Source organism: Mobula hypostoma, chromosome 24 (assembly GCF_963921235.1).
Source record: "Mobula hypostoma chromosome 24, sMobHyp1.1, whole genome shotgun sequence".
Taxonomy (NCBI): Eukaryota; Metazoa; Chordata; class Chondrichthyes; order Myliobatiformes; family Myliobatidae; genus Mobula; species Mobula hypostoma.
In genome coordinates this window covers 18,199,628-18,218,515 of record NC_086120.1, presented here as the reverse complement: position 1 = coordinate 18,218,515, position 18,888 = coordinate 18,199,628, and the positions used below count along the sequence as shown (strand labels likewise).

Below are 18,888 nucleotides of genomic sequence, written 5' to 3'. Positions count from 1 at the left end.
AAACTACAAGGGAGATGACGTATGGGAGGGGGGGGGGAAGAGATTATATTAGTGTTCAGGCCAAAATTGGATTAGTCATGATTTTAATGACTGTGAAACAGATTCAATGGGCCACTTGGCCTACTCTTGCTCCTTGAGTTTTTCACGTTTCTTATCCATATACAGTAAGTCACTTTGTTCTGGATTAATTTTATAAGGTTGAGAAGTTAGTAGAATTACCTGTGGCATAAAAGTTTGACTCTGCCATATATTAACTGGAACTCCTAGCTGTGCTTCTTGATTAGAACTAGATCACAGTGGATAATGAAGTTAGGGAACCTTAAGTGAAAATGCAGAACTGAGTTTGTTTACAACTGTATGTGGAGTTTCACATCCTCAGATTTGTCTGCACCTTCATATACTTCCTTTTTTTGTGAAAAGGCTGCAGTAGACAGATATTTGTTTCTGATAGTAACTAGCTGGAAGCCTGTGGATGATCTATAATCAATGTGGAATTGAGCGGACCACAAAGACTCCCTCTGTACTTGGATCTCATCACTTCCCAGATCTTTCAACCAGAGGCAAGTTTTTAAAATTCATTCATTGTTTGAAAGTTTCGGTAGAACAAGCACCCAGATTGTAGACGTGTATCTGAAAGTACTAAATGTTTAATTTTTTTAATGGTTTTTCTCTGAAACAGTTTGATAAATTCTGTATAAATCCTTATTTATTATTAAACTTGGAATGCAGCACTGCCAATAATAATAACAGCATTCCTCTCATAGCTTGTTTCTAATGTTTCAATTAAATATTACTTACTTATGCTGTAGAGAATACTAAGTTGGTTTCAAATGAATCTGTCAGATGCTGAATCGGTAAATTACTGTTGGCGTTGATTCTTTATTTTATCTTATTTTTTCCTTTCCCCTTACTTTTACATATCCTTTCTGCTTAGATACAAAAGCTGTTACCTTTGAAACTGTCCCATATCCCCTGTAGGAATAACTGGTTGTGATAAAGCATTCCAGTTACACAAATTGCAGAAAAAGAAATTCTTCCGCTTTCCCTATTCATTCTAGATCTATCATTGGAAACAGTACTTTAATGCTTCCTCTTTCATGTTTTGAGTTAGGGTTCAGAAATCGAACAGATCCTTATTCCTCAGGCAGTGTTGATGTGATAGCTTCCATCCGCTTGTCTGACTTGTGTAGGTCACTGCATTCACATTTCCTCTTCGTGTTGTGCTTTCAGTCGTGCTTTCATTCCATTGTGAAGTTGATGTTAAAGAAAACATGGACTACTGGAACATGCCTTTAAATAGCCTTGGGGAATTAACGCTGAAGAAACTGAGCACATATCTGGACAACTGCACCATGAAAGGGTGGAGAAAACTGGCTGAAACTGTAGGCGCAGACAGTCGGTTCAAGTGCAGGTAGGTGCCGATTTATTCTGTTAGAAAGGGTGACCAAATAATGTTATCATATCTTCCTAGATGTTATTTGTTCCTGATAGTATAGCCTGTCAATAGGAAATGATAGGCACTGAAAACCTCAACAATATGACCATCTCAACATCTTAATGCAAAAACAATGAAGTGTTTTTTAAGAATGAAGTGTTTCTTAACCACAGTATAACGTAACAACTGATTGCAATTCTTCTTCTTCTTCTTCATGTGCCTTGCGCGTTACACGCTTGGGCGATCATGGCTTTCCACATCGAACAACTCCTCGCAGCGTCAATGATATCTCGCGCACTTAGATCTGTTAGTTCTTTCACAGTGTCCATATATTTTCTTCTTTGCTTTCCTCTACCGCGTTTCCCAGGCATACGGCCTTGTAATGTAAGGCATTCTATTTCTCCCTTTCTGATGTCATGGCCCAGGAATTTAAGTTTCCTCTCATTTAATGTTCTCATTGCAATTCTAACTCTATCAAACATCAAGTACCTATCATGAAAATGTCAATGTAAAATGGCTCGGAAAGGGAACCCTCAATAATATGTGGGTAGGATTGTTTCAGAGCCAATCGTATGCACTCAATAATTTCCAACGCCGGGACCAACTAGTTCACTGCAGAGTAGATGTGCAATCATCACACATACAGTTGTTGAACCATTGGGAATGACAATATAATTTTATTTCTTCATTCCTACAGCAACTTTTATCCACATCAAAAATCTACTAGTATTCATTACTCCATGGAATTTGCTCCCAGCTGCCCACCCAATCCACATAACCTATCTTTGGGTATCTTTCATTTTCTACTCCAGTACCCCTTTCTTCATATGGAACTAATTCCTAAGAATCTCTGACTTCCTATGTAGCTGACTCCCAGCAACACATTATTTTCAGTTTTAATTTAAACACAAGCCCCACTTTTTCTTGCTGACCAAAATATTCAACAGACAGTGAAAGCAAACTCTTTCCCACTGTGTCAGCTTGGTTCACCGTATCTAAAATCAAATTGCTGCAGGTTTGAATCCTATTCCTGCCCATAATCTAGTTTGGCATCCTGGGGAAGTGTCACATTGTCAAAGATGCTTCCTTTTTAGCTGAGGTATTCAATTAATGGCCAGACTACCTGCTCAAAAGACTGGTGATCTATTGGAAGTTTTCTTTGTGACTCAGGCAATCTGGTGGGAAGGTGAGGATGAGAGATATGGTATTAAAATGGGATTAACAGAAATGGTGGGAGAAGAGCAGATAAGAGTCATATCTGAAAAAGGGTTGGATTTTTTTTCTGGTTTAATCCTAAAGATTCCTCTCCTACCCTAAAGGTTCTTGGGTTATGTTTTGCTCAAAGAATCAAAGAATGTTACAGAACAGGAGCAGTCATTTGCCCCTTTCATTGTTGTGTAATTCTGTTGCCAGTGAAAGGGAGCTGGAGACGTGCTCGCTGAAGGTTCTTGATCCAGATGGAAGCCCAAGTCGATACTTTATCCAATTAATTGCAGAGCGTGGCTGTCCTGTGAACTATGTACTCAGCTGTCTGGATAAGATGGGGCATACGGAGGCGGTGCAGTGTGTGTTATCAATGGGTGAGTAAGAGTATGCTGATGACACAGTATGAATCATCTGAAGCAGATGTTCGCTTTAAGTAGCAGGGTACTCTGGATGCTGCTCTATATTTTTACCTTATTAGTCATTTCATGAATATCAAATAATTTCATCTTGCAGCCACGCAAGGGTCACCCACATATATGAGCAAGAGTATGATAAATATGGTGGGTTTTCTGAATCCCGGATTACATATGTACCCGGGACTATAAACACCAGAAGCTCAGAACTCTGGAGTTGTGTGCATCATTTTCTAATTTCCAACTTGACATGCTGCTTTAACTTATTCCCTGCAGTGCAGCGCTTTAAGTTCACTGCGAGGATGTGATCTTGCAACCTTTGTACTCTCCTCGCCCTTTGTTAGCATCTGCTTTGCCAGTGCTTGCCTGAGTTGGCCTACCTGGAGAGCAGAGAAAGCAGGAAAGCAAGCATCTGTGTCCATGTGCGACTGGTTAATGAGCTGGCTGGCAAATTACTGTTGGTATTGAGTAATAGATCCTCTACCTATCCTGAGCGATGCTTATCAAACATTTCCAGGTTTCGTCTTTACACAGGAGACCATTCAGCTCATTGAGTCTCTGCTGGTTTATTAGAACGATCCCATTCCACCTTTAATGTTCCCAGTCACCTATTCCCCCATACCTATATTAATGACAATTTTCATTGCCAATTGACTTACCAACCTGTATGTGTTGTAGATGTGGGAGGAACTTGCTGTACCCCAAGAAACTCAGGTGATCTCAGGGAAAATGTGTTAATCCCACACAGTCAGCTCTAAAGGTTAGGAGCGAGCCCGTGAATATTGAAGTTTTGGGAGAAAAGCTCAATTAGATATTGTATACCACTGAGTTGATATCTATTCATAATTTTATAGCAGTGGCACGTGTAATATATTTTTGGTCATTCCCCACTCATTTTTCAAGGCCTGCATTCAAATTCTTTTGTTTCAGAAAACTCCTATGGAATTCTTTATTACCAAAAACAGTATATTTTTTATATAGAGGCAAAATTATGCCATTCACAAATTTTTGATATTCTGGAAATCATAAATAGAAACAGAAACTGTGGTAAGTATTTAGGTCAGTCAGCAACTATGGGAAGAGAAACAGATTTAATGTTTCAGGTCTAGGATCTTTTGTTAGATCTTGAAGCGGCTATAAATCTAAAACTTTAAACAGGCATGCCCAAACAATGGACTGCAGGCTAAATTTGACCGGTCATCTTTCCTCGCTCTGTCACCAGAAAGAGTGTACCCTGAGAGATTTTCTCCACTGTCTATTGTGACTGAGGAGACTGTGGAGGAATTACTGGGCAGATAACTGCGCTGGGTGAGAAATGTCAGGACCATGGGAGAGAATGGGGGTGAAGGGGTTGTAGCTGGGCAGCGGATTTCAAGATCCACTAAGGTGACTGACCTAGTAGACATATTTCAATTTCAGTTTGTTCCTGGAACTTATATCTACCCATCTCAACAGATTTTGCTTTCTTTACTTGTTCTCTCTTCAGCCTATTTCTCTGATTTTCTTCCATTTTATTTTAACAGGTTCCAGTTTCTTGGGTCTATCTACCATGTAAAGTATGTGAACTTAGTGGGGTTCTTAATCTCAAATGATTCCTGTGGCAGAATCTGCACACTTATGTCCATGAGATATTCGAACTTGAGTAGCACTCACAGTCTGATTCTGTAAGGGATGATAGTCTCAGCCTTTAGCTACAACCAAGAATACATTGCTTCCATTATTAAATAATTGAATGTATTATGAAGTTCACAAATCTAACTAAGTGTATTGATTTCTGTACTTCCTGCCATCTTTGTGGTGGTGCTGCCATTGTTTGAATAGTCCATAATTATCTGGAGATTCTATAATTTAAACATAGTTCAGTCATGGCTGATCTTATTTTAGCCTCATTCTCCTACCTTAACTTCATAACTGTTAGCCCCTTAACAATCAGGAAGCTTTGAATCTCTACTTTAAAAACACCCAATGATTTGGTCTCCCAGCACTCTATGGCAACAAATTCCACAGATACACCATCAGCTGGCTGAAAAATTCCTTTATTCTGAGGCTTTTCCCCTTGGATCCTAGACTCTAATGGAACAACTAATGGAACCTTCTTCTGTATGTTCACTCTATCCAGGCCTTTCAGTATGATAGGTTTCAATGAGATTCCCCTCGTAATCTTTAGAACTCCATTGAGTACAGGCCCAACAACATCAAGTCTTCCTCATACATCAAGCCTTTCATTACTTGCATCATACTGGACCACCTCCAGGCCTAGCACATCCTTTCTTAGATACAGGCTCTAAAATGCTCACAATATTCCAAATGTGGTCTGACCAATGCCTTATAAAGTGAAAGTTAACATTGCATTTGCCTCCTTTACTACCGGCTCAACCTGCAAGTTAACTTTTAGGGAACCATGAAGTAGGCTGCCCAGTGCCTTTACACTTCCGATTTCCGAATTCTCTACCCTCTTGAATGATCTTGGTTACTCTCCTTAAATAGTACTCATGGTTTCCTCTAGTCCTTTCCTGGGTATGGTTCATAAAGGATGATTGGCCAAGAGGCCACTGTTCCGGCGACTTAGATGCAATCCAAATGTCTAGTACTGGAGTTTCTGAATGAGCACCAGATGGTTAGTGTTGACTCAGTAGGCCAAAAGGTCCTGTTTAGTACTGAATGCATTTATAACTCTACAAATCTAATTTCTTCCCTATTCGAAGCTGGTGATAATAAGTGAAACTGTTTAATTCCAATGTTCTTGACACTGAAACAATATAATCTACTGACCTTTATCAGGTAGTCTGTGTGACAGAGATTCTACTTAATTCTTCTGCTCGTGTACTGCTCTGACTCCTTGTTCGTTCCTTCTAACTACCTGAATAACTGTCAATTAACACTAAAAACCTCCCCACTTCTTTTCCACAATGATCTTGATGGAATGAATTTGTAGACCCTTTCCAGACATGGATTGGTGCTTTAAGTGGTTATGTTCTGCCAGGGGAGTGATCCCATCCATCCTACTCCCTCTTTCCTTCATGTGCCCTTGTGACTCGTTTTGCCATTAACTTATCTTTTAGCAGTCTGTGGGATGCAGGACAAGCTTAGAACACCAGAGGTCAGGGGAAATGCCTTACAGACAACACCTAAGGTCAGGGTTCAGGTCCCTGGGGTTGAGAGGCAGCAACACTAAATGCTGCCTTCACATGACACTATTTGAGTTTAATTAGTTTTTGATAAATTTTAATTAATAAATTGGCTGATCCTTCTTTAACATCTGGTGAAGCTGTCCACACAGGGGCAAAGTGTTTGTAGTTCATACATATCTAGAAATAACAGGTAACACTCTTGGATTTTCTGATTCTGACAATTACTTCAACTTCCTCATGAACTGACTGCAACCTATTTTCGTCTGTTCTCAAACTAAAATAGATCATTTTTCTTTTACACCAAAGCACATGTGCTTGATTTTAAGCTGCACATGATGTTCATGCAGTCCCCTACAAACTTCCTCAGGAACTTGAGGTTTTCTTCTTTCATGGCCATTACAATTAGAGTGTCATCCTTTTGCAAAACTGGAGCAGATCCCTTGCTATACTGCATCTGCTGTTGTCTGCAGTACTTGAGATATCAATGTTTATTTATGTATTAGTCATAAGCAATGCCATGAAAATACAGTTTCATTCAAATGAAATGTTCATCATCAATTTTACCCCATTCTGTAGTTGGTATGCTCATCTGCATGCTGTTGACATTACAGACTGTCCCCAGGTCGTAAACAGATTCCCTTTTTACAAACATCCTTAAGTTATGCCTGTCTCTAAAATCAGAACAAATACAAAAGTCACTTGATATAGTAACAGTATTGTAATTAATGGCATCAAGATCACATAAGGTTGATAAAAAAAAGAAAAAATACTAAAAGAGAAACCTTCCACACCCTCTGATGGTACTTGCTTGAAGTTTTAATGTAACTAACTTCCTTGTTATTATATTAATTGCTCTGCATAGAACAAGCAAGTCTGCAATGTTACATATGGATCTGGCCCCATTTCCATAAACATGATTGTCTTTTTTGAATAAGATATGGCCACTTTCAGAGATCTTTATCTCCACCTTCTGTTTCAGTAATGGTTTTGACCAAAGAAATACAATTCCATCCTGTTGCTGGGAGAATTGGAAAGCTCCTTGACATAACCATTGAGGTTTCTATGACAAGCTAGTCTGACATTTTGTGTTACCTATCATTTTGACAATTACTGGGCTTGGTATTTTATTCAAATTGTATCCATCACCTTTTTATTTCCTTCCCGGTGCTCAAGTTTGCATTTCAGGCCTACCACTAATACCTACCACTGCTTCACAGCAGCACACACAAAATGCTGGAGGAACTCAGCAGATCAGGCGGCATCTATGGGAAAGAGTAAACTGTCGAGGTTTTGGGCCGAGGCCCTTTATGGAAATCCTCTTTCTGTAGTTTGTATCTCCTATTTCTTCCCGTTGGTCCTACCCTTCCACAAGGTCCACCTCCTCTTCCCTTTCCCCAAAGCTCCAGCTCATTCTGTTTGCTCGTATTTTGTCCTTAAATGCTGTCCATATTTGTAAATTTTTATCTCATCCACTTTACCTCACATGTTTTCCCTTAAGCCCACCATTGGAATTATATTCTAAGCCGCCTGCCCCACATATAGAAATAGCTAAGACAATATTTCTTCCAGCTGAATATTGGAAAATCTAGTTACTCATAATCTTTGGTCTCTTTCACACCTCCATTCTTCTCCCTTACAACTGTTAGTGTTTGAATCAACCAGTTCACAAAGTTGGTGTCATATTCTGCCTCTGTAGCCTTGCTTGATTCACCTCTCATCTGTTTTCCTTGTCTCTTGGCAACAATTCCAACTCCTTCTTGGCTAGTGTATCCCATTAATGGTCATTCTGAACTCAGCCACCGATGTATAAAATAAGCTAAGGTTTAGGCAGAGTAAATAGGAGAGACCATTTTCTCTTTGCAAAGTGCTGAAAAATTAGAGGACACAGATTAATAAGAATTGGCAGAAGAATTAAAGGAGAGAAGAGAAAAAAATCTTTTCACTGAGAGGAACTGACTGTTTGTAAGGATGTAGGGACAGAAGATGTGTACTTGAAGAACATGTGCTTGACCTGAAAGAGCATGGATATTTCAACGTTCAAAGTAAATTATTATCAGAATAAATATGTGTCACCATATACAACCCTGAGATTCATTTTCTTGCAAGCATTCACAGTAAATACAAAAAAAGACAATAGAATCATTGAAAAATCACACACAAGACGAACAAACAACCAGTGTGAAAAAGACAATAAACTGTGCAAATACAAAAAGAAAAATGAACAAACTGATCATAATAACAAATATGTAAACAATAAATATTGAGAACATGAGATGAAGAGTCCTTGAAAGTGAGTGCTAGGTTCTGGGAACAATTCAGTGTTGGGGTGAGTGAAGTTATCCCCTCTAGTTCAAGAGTGTCACTTGCAGACCCCAGTCAGTTCGGATTGGCAACAACATTTCCTCCACAATCACAATCAGCGAAGGTGCTCCGCAAGGCTGTGTGCTTAACCCCCTGCTCTACTCACTTTATACTTATGACTGTGAGGCTAAGCACAGCTCCAATGCCATATTTAAGTTTGCTGATGACATTACTTTCGTTGTCCCAATCAAAGGTGGTGATGAATTAGCATATAGGGAAGAGATTGAAAATCTGGCCACAAGTAACAACCTCTCACTCAATGCTAGCAAGGTCAAGGAGTTGATTATTGAATACAGGAGGAGGAAACCAGAGGTCCATGAACCAGTTCTCATCAGAATCAGAATCAGAATCAGGTTTATTATCACCGGCATGTAACATGAAATTTGTTAACTTAGTAGCAGCAGTTCAATGCAATAAATAATATAGAAGAGAAAAAAAAAGTAAATCAATTACAGTATACATATATTGAATAGATTAAAAATATGTAAAAATCAGAAATACTGTATATTAAAAAGAAGTGAGGTAGTACCCAAGGGTTCAATGTCCATTTAGGAATCGGATGGCAGAGGGGTAGAAGCTGTTCCTGAATCGCTGAGTGTGTGCCTTCAGGCTTCTGTACCTCCTACCTGATGGTAACAGTGAGAAAAGGGCATGCTCTGGGTGCTGGAGGTCCTTAATAATGGACGCTGACTTTCTGAGACACCGCTCCTTGAAGATGTCCTGGGTACTTTGTAGGCCAGTACCCAAGATGGAGCTGACTAGATTTACAAACTTCTGAAGCTTCTTTTGGTCCTGTGTAGTAGCTCCCCCCCACCCCGCCCCCAATACAGATAGTGATGCAGCCTGTCAGAATGCTCTTCACTGTACATCTATAGAAGTTTTTGAGTGTATTTGTTGACATGCCAAATCTTTTCAAGCTTCTAATAAAGTATAGCAGCTGTCTTGCCTTCTTTATAACTACATCGCTATGTTGGGACCAGATTAGATCATCAGAGAACTTGACACCCAGGAACTTGAAATTGCTCACTCTCTCCACTTCTAATCCTTCTATGAGGATTGGTATGTGTCCCTTCGTCTTACCCTTCCTGAAGTCCACAATCAGCTCTTTCCTCCTCCTGACGTTGAACACCAGGTTGTTGCTGCGACACCACTCCACTAGTTGGCATATTTCACTCCTGTACGCCCTCTCATCACCACCTGAGGTTCTACCAACAATGGTTGTATCATCAGCAAATTTATAGATGGTATTTGGGCTGTGCCTAGCCACACAGTACAGTCATGTGTATACGTATAGAGAGTAGAGCAGTGGGCTAAGCACACAACCCTGAGGTGCGCCAGTATTGTTCGTCAAGGGGTGAAGTGGTAGCCTCCAACCTGATGACATGAATATCTTACTCTGACTTATCATCTTTTTTCTCCAGTCCTGATGAAGGGTCTTGGCCTAAAACGTTGACTGTTTACTCTTTTCCATTGGTGCTGCCAGGCCTGCTGACTTCCTGTAGGCTTTTCAGTTCAAGTGTATTGGTTTTTTTTGTACCAGGCCATGATGCAACCAGTCAGTAGCCTCTCCACTGTATATATATAGAAGTTTGTCATAGTCTTAGATGACATGATGATGCATTGTGCTCGATCAGTACTGAGCATTAAGTTTCACACCATATCACGCCAGCTTCCATTTAGAGTGTTATTCCATTTGTCTAGTTTCTTGGTAAGTATTATTTTTATCCCGGCTTGCAGACTCCTCATCGTAGAGGTCAGTTCACCTCTGCCTTCAGCGAGGATGCAAATGTGACTGTGAGCTTCCAGTCACTCACCCTTATAATCCTTTGCCCCGCACCCCCTCCTACTCTGGGCTTTCCATTCTTGAGCTCCAGTGAAGCTCAAGAGAATCACAAATCATAGCACCTTGCTTTTTGGTTGACGTGCTCACATGTGAGATCCCTGAGCCCTGGTAGTGCAGGCCACTGTGGATTAACTCATCGATCTAGCAGTCCTTTTTGTGGGACATCGCTGCATTGCCTGTATTACTAAAGGATATAAATTTTAAAGGAAGGATGGCATCATCAGCTAAGTATCCTGGGATGTCCGAGCTTCAAGACGCGGGAAGGGATGCACACCATGAAAGAGATGAGCAGAAACTCAAGCCTCTGTTTCACAACTCTCTTCCTCAGAGACACCTATACACAGATTGGTTACTCACACGCCAGTATCTGACCAACAAAATCATGGTTACATGTACTTCATCAATAGAATCAGAACAGCTGCGAGAACATTCCAGAAGCTTTCCGTAAAATTTCCACTGAGAATAGACGTTAGAATTTTGCTTAGGAATATTAGCTGAATTAAACGCTTATCTAATCAAAATGAATCAGAATCGGGTTTAATATCACCGGCGTATGTTGTGAAATTTGTTAACTTTATGGTAGAAGTGCAATTAAATACATGCTAAATAAATATAGAGGGAAAAAATGAATTACAGTGGGTACATATATCTATGAAATAGTTAAGTTAAAATAAATAGTACAAAACAAAAGAAACAAAAAAATGATGAGGTAGTGTTCATGGGTTCAATGTCCATTTGGAAATTGGATGGCAGAGGTGAAGAAGCTGTTCCTGAATCGCTGAGCGAGTGCCTTCAGGCTTCTGTACCTCCTTCCCGATGGTAACAGTGAGTAACAAAGTCCCTCCGAAGTTTTGTCAACACATCCAGGTGAGCACACGGGGAGATAGTATACTTGACCACTGCTACTCTCCCTTCTGCAGTGCTTACAAAGTACTTCTCCATCCACTGTTTGGAAAGTTGGATCACTCCTTCATCTTGCTTCTGCCAATGTACAGGCAGAAGCTGAAACAGGAGGCAGCCATAGTTAAAACCGTCCACTGTTGGTCCGACTAATCAGTCTCCTGCTACAGGACTGCTTTGATGACGTCAACAGGAATGTCTTTCGTGACAAGGATATCCCCAAGTTCACAGAAGCGATCATGAGCTTCACCCGGAAGTGCATCGAGGATGTTGTCCCCCAGAAATTGGTCAGGGTCCACCCAAACCAGAAACTTTGGATCAACAGTTCTGAGCGAGCAGCAATTACTGCGCAAGACAGAGCTTATGTTGCCAGTTCCCAACATGAGCTCAAGAAATGCAGCTACGATCTTTGCAAAGTCATCAAGGCAGCGAAATGACAATACAGGGACAAGATCCAGACACAACTAGCTGCCAACATCGCTGCCTCTCTCCCAGATGAGCTAATTTTTTTTAATACTTGGTTCCATGTTGCCAACACTGAGCCCCGAAGGAGAGCCACTGATAGGGTTGCCAACTGTCCCATACTTGCCGGGACATCCTGTATATTGGGCTAAATTGGTTTGTCCCATACGGGACCGCCCTTGTCCTATATTTCCCTGCTAAGGTAGGGCATTCCTATGAAACCGTTCGTGCCGAAATGGCGTGAAGCGAAGAAGCAATTACCATTAATTTATATGGGAAAAATTTTTGAGCGTTCCCAGACCCAAAAAATAACCTAACAAATCATACCAAATAACACATAAAACCTAAAATAACACTAACATATAGTAAAAGCAGGAATGATATGATAAATACACAGCCTATATAAAGTAGAAATAATGTATATACAGTGTAGTTGGGAAGATTAAACCAAAACCGATTTGTGGGGGGAGAAATCAGCACGTACGCACATGTGCACAGAGATGCCCGTGTAAGGCTTCATGGTCATGGTAGTCTTTCCTGGGGTAAAGTGTCCCGGGATTTGACTGCTACTTTTGTCCCTTATTTGGGAGTGAGAAAGTTGGCAACCCTAGCCGCTAATGCGACCTGCACCTTGGTCATCTCTGAGGCTGAAGTACGCAGGTGTTTCCAACAATAGACAGTCACAAGGCTGCGGGACCGGACGGCATCCCAGAGCGAGTACTCAGGATGTGCGCAGCACAACTGGCAGGTGTGATTACTGACATTTTTAACCTTTCCCTCTCCCAGTGTAGAGTGCCCTCCTGCTTCAAAACATCCACCATTGTCCCTGTGTCTAAAAAAACCAAGGTAACATGTCTGAACGATGGGGTCCTGTCGCACTCACCTCGATAATAAGCAAATGCTTTGAGAGCTGATCAAGGCCCACATCTGCAGCATGCTACCACCCACACTGGACCCCCTACAACTTGCCTACCGACACAACCGTTTGACAGATGACCCAACAGCCACAGCTCTACACACCATCCTTACACACCAGGAGAAGAGGAATGCTTATGTGAGAATGCTGTTCTTCGACTACAGTTTAGCATTCAACACCATAATTCCCTCCATGCTTGACAAGAAGCTCAGAGACCTCGGCTTTGACCCTGTCTTGTGCAGCTGCATCCTGGACTTCCTGTCAGATTGCTAGCAGGTGGTAAGAGTGGGCTCCCTCACCTCTGCCCCTCTGATCCTCAACACAGGAGCCCCTCAGGGGTGTGGCCTAAGCCCCCTCCTTTATTCTCTGTATACCCATGACTGGGTCGCCACCCACAGCTCCAATCTGCCAATTAAATTTGCTGACAATACGACATTGATTGGCGTATCTCAAATGATAACGAGGCAGCCTACAGAGAAAAAGTTATCACCCTGACACAGTGGTGTCAAGAAAATAACCTCTCCCTCAATGTTGCAAAAACAAAGGAGCTGGTTGTGGATTACAGGAGGAATGGGGACAGGCTAACCCCTATTGACATCAATGGATCTGGGGTTGAGAGGGTGAACAGCCTCAAGTTCCTTGGTATACACATTACCAAGGATCTCACTTGGCCTGTACATACCGGCTGTGTGGTGAAAAAGGCACAACAGTGCCTCTTTCACTTCAGATGGTTGAAGAAGTTTGGCATGAGTCCCCAAATCCTAAGGACTTTCTACAGGGGCACAATTGAGAGCATCCTGACTGGCTGCATCACTGCCTGATATGGGAACTGTACTTCCCTCAATCGCAGGACTCTGTGGAGAGTGGTGCAGACAGCCCAGCGCATCTGTAGATGTGAACTTCCCATTATCCAGGACATTTTCAGAGACAGGTGCATAAAAAGAACCTGAAGGATCATTGGGGACCCAAGTCACCCCAGCCACAAACTGTTGCAGTTGCTACCATCTGGGAAACGGTACCACAGCATAAAAGCCAGGACTAACAGGCTCCGGGACAGCTTCTTCCACCAGGCCATCAGACTGATTAATTCACACTGATATAATTGTATTTCTATGCTGTATTGACTGTCCCGTTGTACATACAATTTATTACAAATTACTATAAATTGCACCTTTAGACGGAGATGTAATGTAAAGATTTTTACTCCTCTGTATGTGAAGGGTGTAAGAAATAAAGTCAGATCAATTCAAGATGACATGTCCTGGGAGGTGGGGTCCAGGACCTGCCCTTGAAGCTGATAAACTGGTTCACCTTTGGAAAGACATGATTCCATGCCGCACAGCATAGTTTGCTGTTAACTGTCCTTCTAAGTGATCAGGAATAGTTTCAAAATTACCAGTAATTTTTGCTCTTATCCCATCCTCCCACCAGGGATATGGTTCCTCTTGTCTTCACCTACCACCTCACCAGCCTCTGCATCCAGCACATAATTCTCCGAAACCTCTACCACCTCCAACGGGATCCCACTACAAAGCACATCTTTCCCTCTCCCCACTGTCTGCTTTCTGCAGGGATCGCTCCCTACGCGACTCCTTTGTCCATTCGTCCTTCCCCACTGATCTCCCTCCTGGCACTTATCCTTGCAAGTGAAGCAAGTGCTTCACCTGCCTCTACACCTCCTCCCTCACTACCATTCAGGGCCCCAAACAGTCCTTCTGGGTGAGGCGACTCTTCACCTGTGAGTCTGTTGGAGTCATATACTGTGTTTGGTGCTTCCGGTGTGGCCTCTTGTATATCGGTGAGACCTGACCTAGATTGAGAGACCACTTCACCAAGCATTGTCTGCCACAACAAGCAGGATCTCCCAGTAGCCACCCATTTTAATTCCATTTTCCATTTCCATTCCCATTCCGATATGTCTATCCATGGCCTCCTCCACTGCCGGGATAAGGCCACATTTAGGTTGGAGTAACAACACCTTATATTCCGTTTGGGTAGCCTCCAACCTGATGACATGAACATTGATTTCTCAAACTTCCAGTAATGCCTCCATGCCCCCTCTTCACCATTTCCCATCTCCTTGTCCCTCTCTCATGTTATCTCCTTGCCTGCCCATCGCCTCCCTCTGGTGCTTCTCCCTTCCCATTCTTCTTTCTTCCATGGCCTTCTGTCTCTTTCACCAATCAACTTTCTAGCTATTAGCTTCATCCCCCCCACTCCAGGTTTCACCTATCACCTGGCGTTTCTCTCTCCCCTCCCCCCACTTTTCAAATCTACTCCTCAGCTTTTTTTTTCTCCAGTCTTGCCAAAGAGTTTCTGTACTTTTTTCCATAGATGCTGCCTGGCCTGCTGAGTTCCTCCAGCATTTTGTGTGGTTGCTTGGATTTCCAGCATTTGCAGGTTTTGTCTTGTTCAAACTTACCAATGCAGTTTTAGAAGACATTCATTGGTATCTTTCTGGATCAAGAGGTTTGGCCAACAAATTCAGATTCATGGCCTACCTCAATTATTAGAGAAAAAAAGAAAAGACTGTAAAGTAAATTATATTTCATATGTAAATCAATTGCTGAGCAAAGATAGAATTAGATGGTGCTTAAGACACGAGATTGCATCGAAACAAGAAACTTAAAGGGATATTGCAAAACAAGGAAGTTTTATTTCTTGTTGTATTCATCATATTATTACAGTTACTGATGTCTGCCTTTCCTATAGCCTTGGACACCATACAAATCATTGTGCAGCCCAAGTCGCAGGATGTCACTGTTGGAGACAGTGTGTCTCTCTACTGTCAAGCCATAGGTCCCCCAGGGCTCGGTTATCAGTGGTTTCGAGGAAAAGTCGAGGTGAGAATGTCTTTGGCTATCTTCTTCTTCCCTTCTATGGCATTTCCTTGGGATTGAACAAGTCTTGCTTCCAGTGTAGTTCTGTGAGTTCTAACAATGCAGACAAGACCAATGTGGGACCTACGGATTCAGCCAAATATGGGGCATGCAGATGGGTGGTTTGGGAGTTAGCACTTTCCTTCCATTAAGTACACTCACATATGGATTCAAATTTCTCAATACCATGACAATGCTTCAATTCCATTTTGAGTGGTCATGGGCTGGGGATTTCCAGTTGTCTGTGGAAATGATACTCTTTGAGAGTTTTTTTCAATCATTTGCTCTGCCCGCGTGCTGTGACTGAATTCAGAGCAGTGAACCAATGATATGCCTTGCAGAAAGGAGCCAACTGTGTAATTAGGGCTTCAAGCTGGGGACACTGGCTTGGAAGAGGGGTCCAATATTGATTCGCTTACCCAGCAGTGGATTTGGTTTGGGGTGAGCTTTCTTCTGGGATGAGCTCAGGTAAATTGAAGAGTTTCCCATTTTCCGTCTATATTAGCCACTCTCTGTCAGGAAGCTTGATACTAGAAGGTGCAGCATAGATGAGAGAGAATTAGAAAGTGCTTAGGGGTGTGGTAAGGGTGGGGGTGTTAACATGGTAACATCAATTTACACTGAGTTTGGGACTTCTTGTTGCTATGTTGATGTATGTTTATAATATAATCATGTAGCTGACAGAAGGGAGATAAATAGACAGACTGGCCATTCAGGACAGATGTTTTCTCACAGGCAGTAATGAATCCTTGGATTTGTTTTGTATATTCACAGCAAACATTGACAGGTTTTCAGATATTTGAGGAATTTATGGGTGTTGAGTTAGTGTAGGAAATGGCACTGAGGTAAAGGTCAGTCAATATGTGTAGCAGAGCAGGCACAAGGGGCTGAATGGCCCACTCTTGCTACCATTTCTTATTTTCTAGGGACAGCCAAGTTTGAGAAATTTGCTTCATAGTTCCTAGTGATTGACGAAGGCAAAGGCTTTAGATCGTCAAAACACACTTTTCCTGAAACAGCCAAAAGCTGTGGTAGGTTCATCATCAATGCCTTGTTTGAGAGGTGACATGTTAAATGGTTCAGAAAGCCCATGGATCAGTGCGATGGTGGGTGAGACACCCTCCATTTCTCTTGGTGTTATGATGTAGTGAAGATCACGTCAGCAAGATGGTGCTGTAGTGAGTGTTGTTGCCACACTGTGCCAGGTACCCAGCACGATCTTGACCTTGGGTGCTGTTTATGTGGAACCTGAACATTTTCTCTAAAACCACACTCGTCGCCTCCAGGTGTGCTGGTTTCCTCCAGCATCCCAAAGGTGTGTTGGTAGGTAAAAATAACTGTTGTAAATTATTCATTAGTATGAATTACTAGCAAAAAGAATTGAAAGGGGAATTGGTGAACTTGTGAAAGAAAGCGAATAATGTGCAGGGGTACAGAAAAATAGGATAAATTGATGAATTGGTTTATTATTGTCACATGTACTGAGGGATGGGGGAAACATGGTTCCGCACACCATCTATGTAGGTAATTTCCTTACAACAGTGTATTCAAGTAGTACAAGGGAAAACAATAGCAGGATAGAGAATAAAGTGTTGCAGGTACAGAGCAAGTACAGTGCAGGCAGACAAAAAGGCATAAAGCCATAATGAGATAGATTGTGAGATCAAGGGCTTATCTTATCTTAGGGAACTGTTCAATATTCTTATCACAGAGGGGTAGAAACTGTCCTTGAGTGTCGTAGTGCATGATTTCAGGCTTTACCCAATGGGGGGGGGGGGGGGTGGTGGTGAAGAGGGAATGTCTGGAGTGGCTGAGGTTTTGGATTCTGCAGGCTGCTTTATTGAGGTAGTGACAAGTTTAGACATAGTCCGTAGAGGGGAAGTGGGTTCCAATAACTTGCTGAGCTGTGTCGTCTACCCTCTGTCGTTTTTTTGTGGTGATGGGCGGAGCACCAGAATTTCCTTGGGAGTGAAGTGGCTGTGAGGTGATACACCTGATGACTGAAATGTGGAACCTTCTGGCCAATTTAATAGGGCGCTATCTTTTGAGGCAGCCATGTGTGAAGGATGCCAGGCATCTCTGCTGGACTGCCCTTTGATATAAAGCGTTGTTGTTTCCGTCTGTGCCACTGGGTGGCAACCTTGCTGCTTATTTAACGTTTGTTTTTTACAAGGCCGAGATGCTGGACATCACTGCTTGACTAACCAATGTAGTTTAATAATGTTCCAATGTATTAAATGGTAGCATGATTATAATGTGACAAGCATTGCAAGTTTCTCCAGAACATGGAGTGGGTTGATAGCTTGGCTCTTATCTGATTAAATTGATATGTCTCTGTGTACTTGATCACCAACTTTCTGGTATCTGCCAATTTGGGAAGAGGGATGTTTTCCTTTGTAGAACATGTGTCCATCTCGTATTGAGCAGTATAAAGTACACCTATGTACTTTCAGACTTTCTATGGTCCATTGATCAAAGTTGGTGAGGGCCAAATTTCTTGAGTCTTCTGTAGAAGTCGAGGCACCTGCATGCTTTTTTGGCCCTGACATCAATATGGTTGGACGAGGACAGGTTAATGGTGATGTACATTCATAGGAATGTGAAGCTTTCAACTCTCTGGACCTCAGCATTGTTGATGTAACCAGGTGCACGTGCACTGCCCCCTCCTGAAGTCAATAACCACCTCATTTGTTTAGCTCTGACATTTAGGAAAATGTTGTTGTTGTGACACCTTGTTGCTGGCTCTTTGCCTCCTCCTGTACTCCTACTCATTGTTATTTGAGATTTGGTCCACTATGGTGGTATCATCAGCTAACTTGTAGATGGCGTTAGAGCAGAATCTGGTTATGTGGTCCTGAGTGTGTAGAGTAGGGGGCTAAAGATGCAGCCTTACGGGGCACAAGTGTGGAGGATATTTGTGGCACGGTTATTGCTGTCTATTCTTACTGATTGTGGCTTGTTGGTCAGGAAGTTAAAGACAGAGTTGCAAAGAAAGGTGTTGAGTTCTACATCTGGGAATTTTGGAGATGATTTTGCTTAGAATTATAGAACATAGAACATAGTACAGGAACAGGCCCTTTGGCCCACAGTACTCTGCCCAACCAACTAAATTAGTAATCAAATGGCCAACGAAACTAATCCCTTCTGCCTACACAATGTCCAAATCTTCTATTTTCCTCACATTCATGTGTCTATCTAAATGTCTCTTTAGTGTCCCAAACCACCATCAACAGTAGTGCATTCCAGGCACCCACTACTCTGTGTAAAAAAAATACAAACTTGCCCCTCACATCTCCTGTAAAACTCCACCTTCTCACCTTAAATGCACACCCTCTTGTATTA

General features: G+C 42.0%; 1 protein-coding gene across 1 annotated transcript in view; it reads left to right on the top strand.

The window, feature by feature from the left end:
* Positions 1-436: 436 nt before the first annotated feature.
* The window catches only part of malt2 (MALT paracaspase 2), a 62,860-nt gene continuing 44,408 nt past the window's right edge, over positions 437-18,888 (top strand). The window contains exons 1-4 of the mRNA XM_063032810.1: positions 437-560; positions 1,231-1,411; positions 2,849-3,015; positions 15,380-15,510. Of these exons, the coding sequence (XP_062888880.1) occupies positions 473-560; positions 1,231-1,411; positions 2,849-3,015; positions 15,380-15,510 (567 nt within the window). The 5' untranslated portion in view covers positions 437-472. The remainder of the gene's footprint in view (positions 561-1,230; positions 1,412-2,848; positions 3,016-15,379; positions 15,511-18,888) is intronic.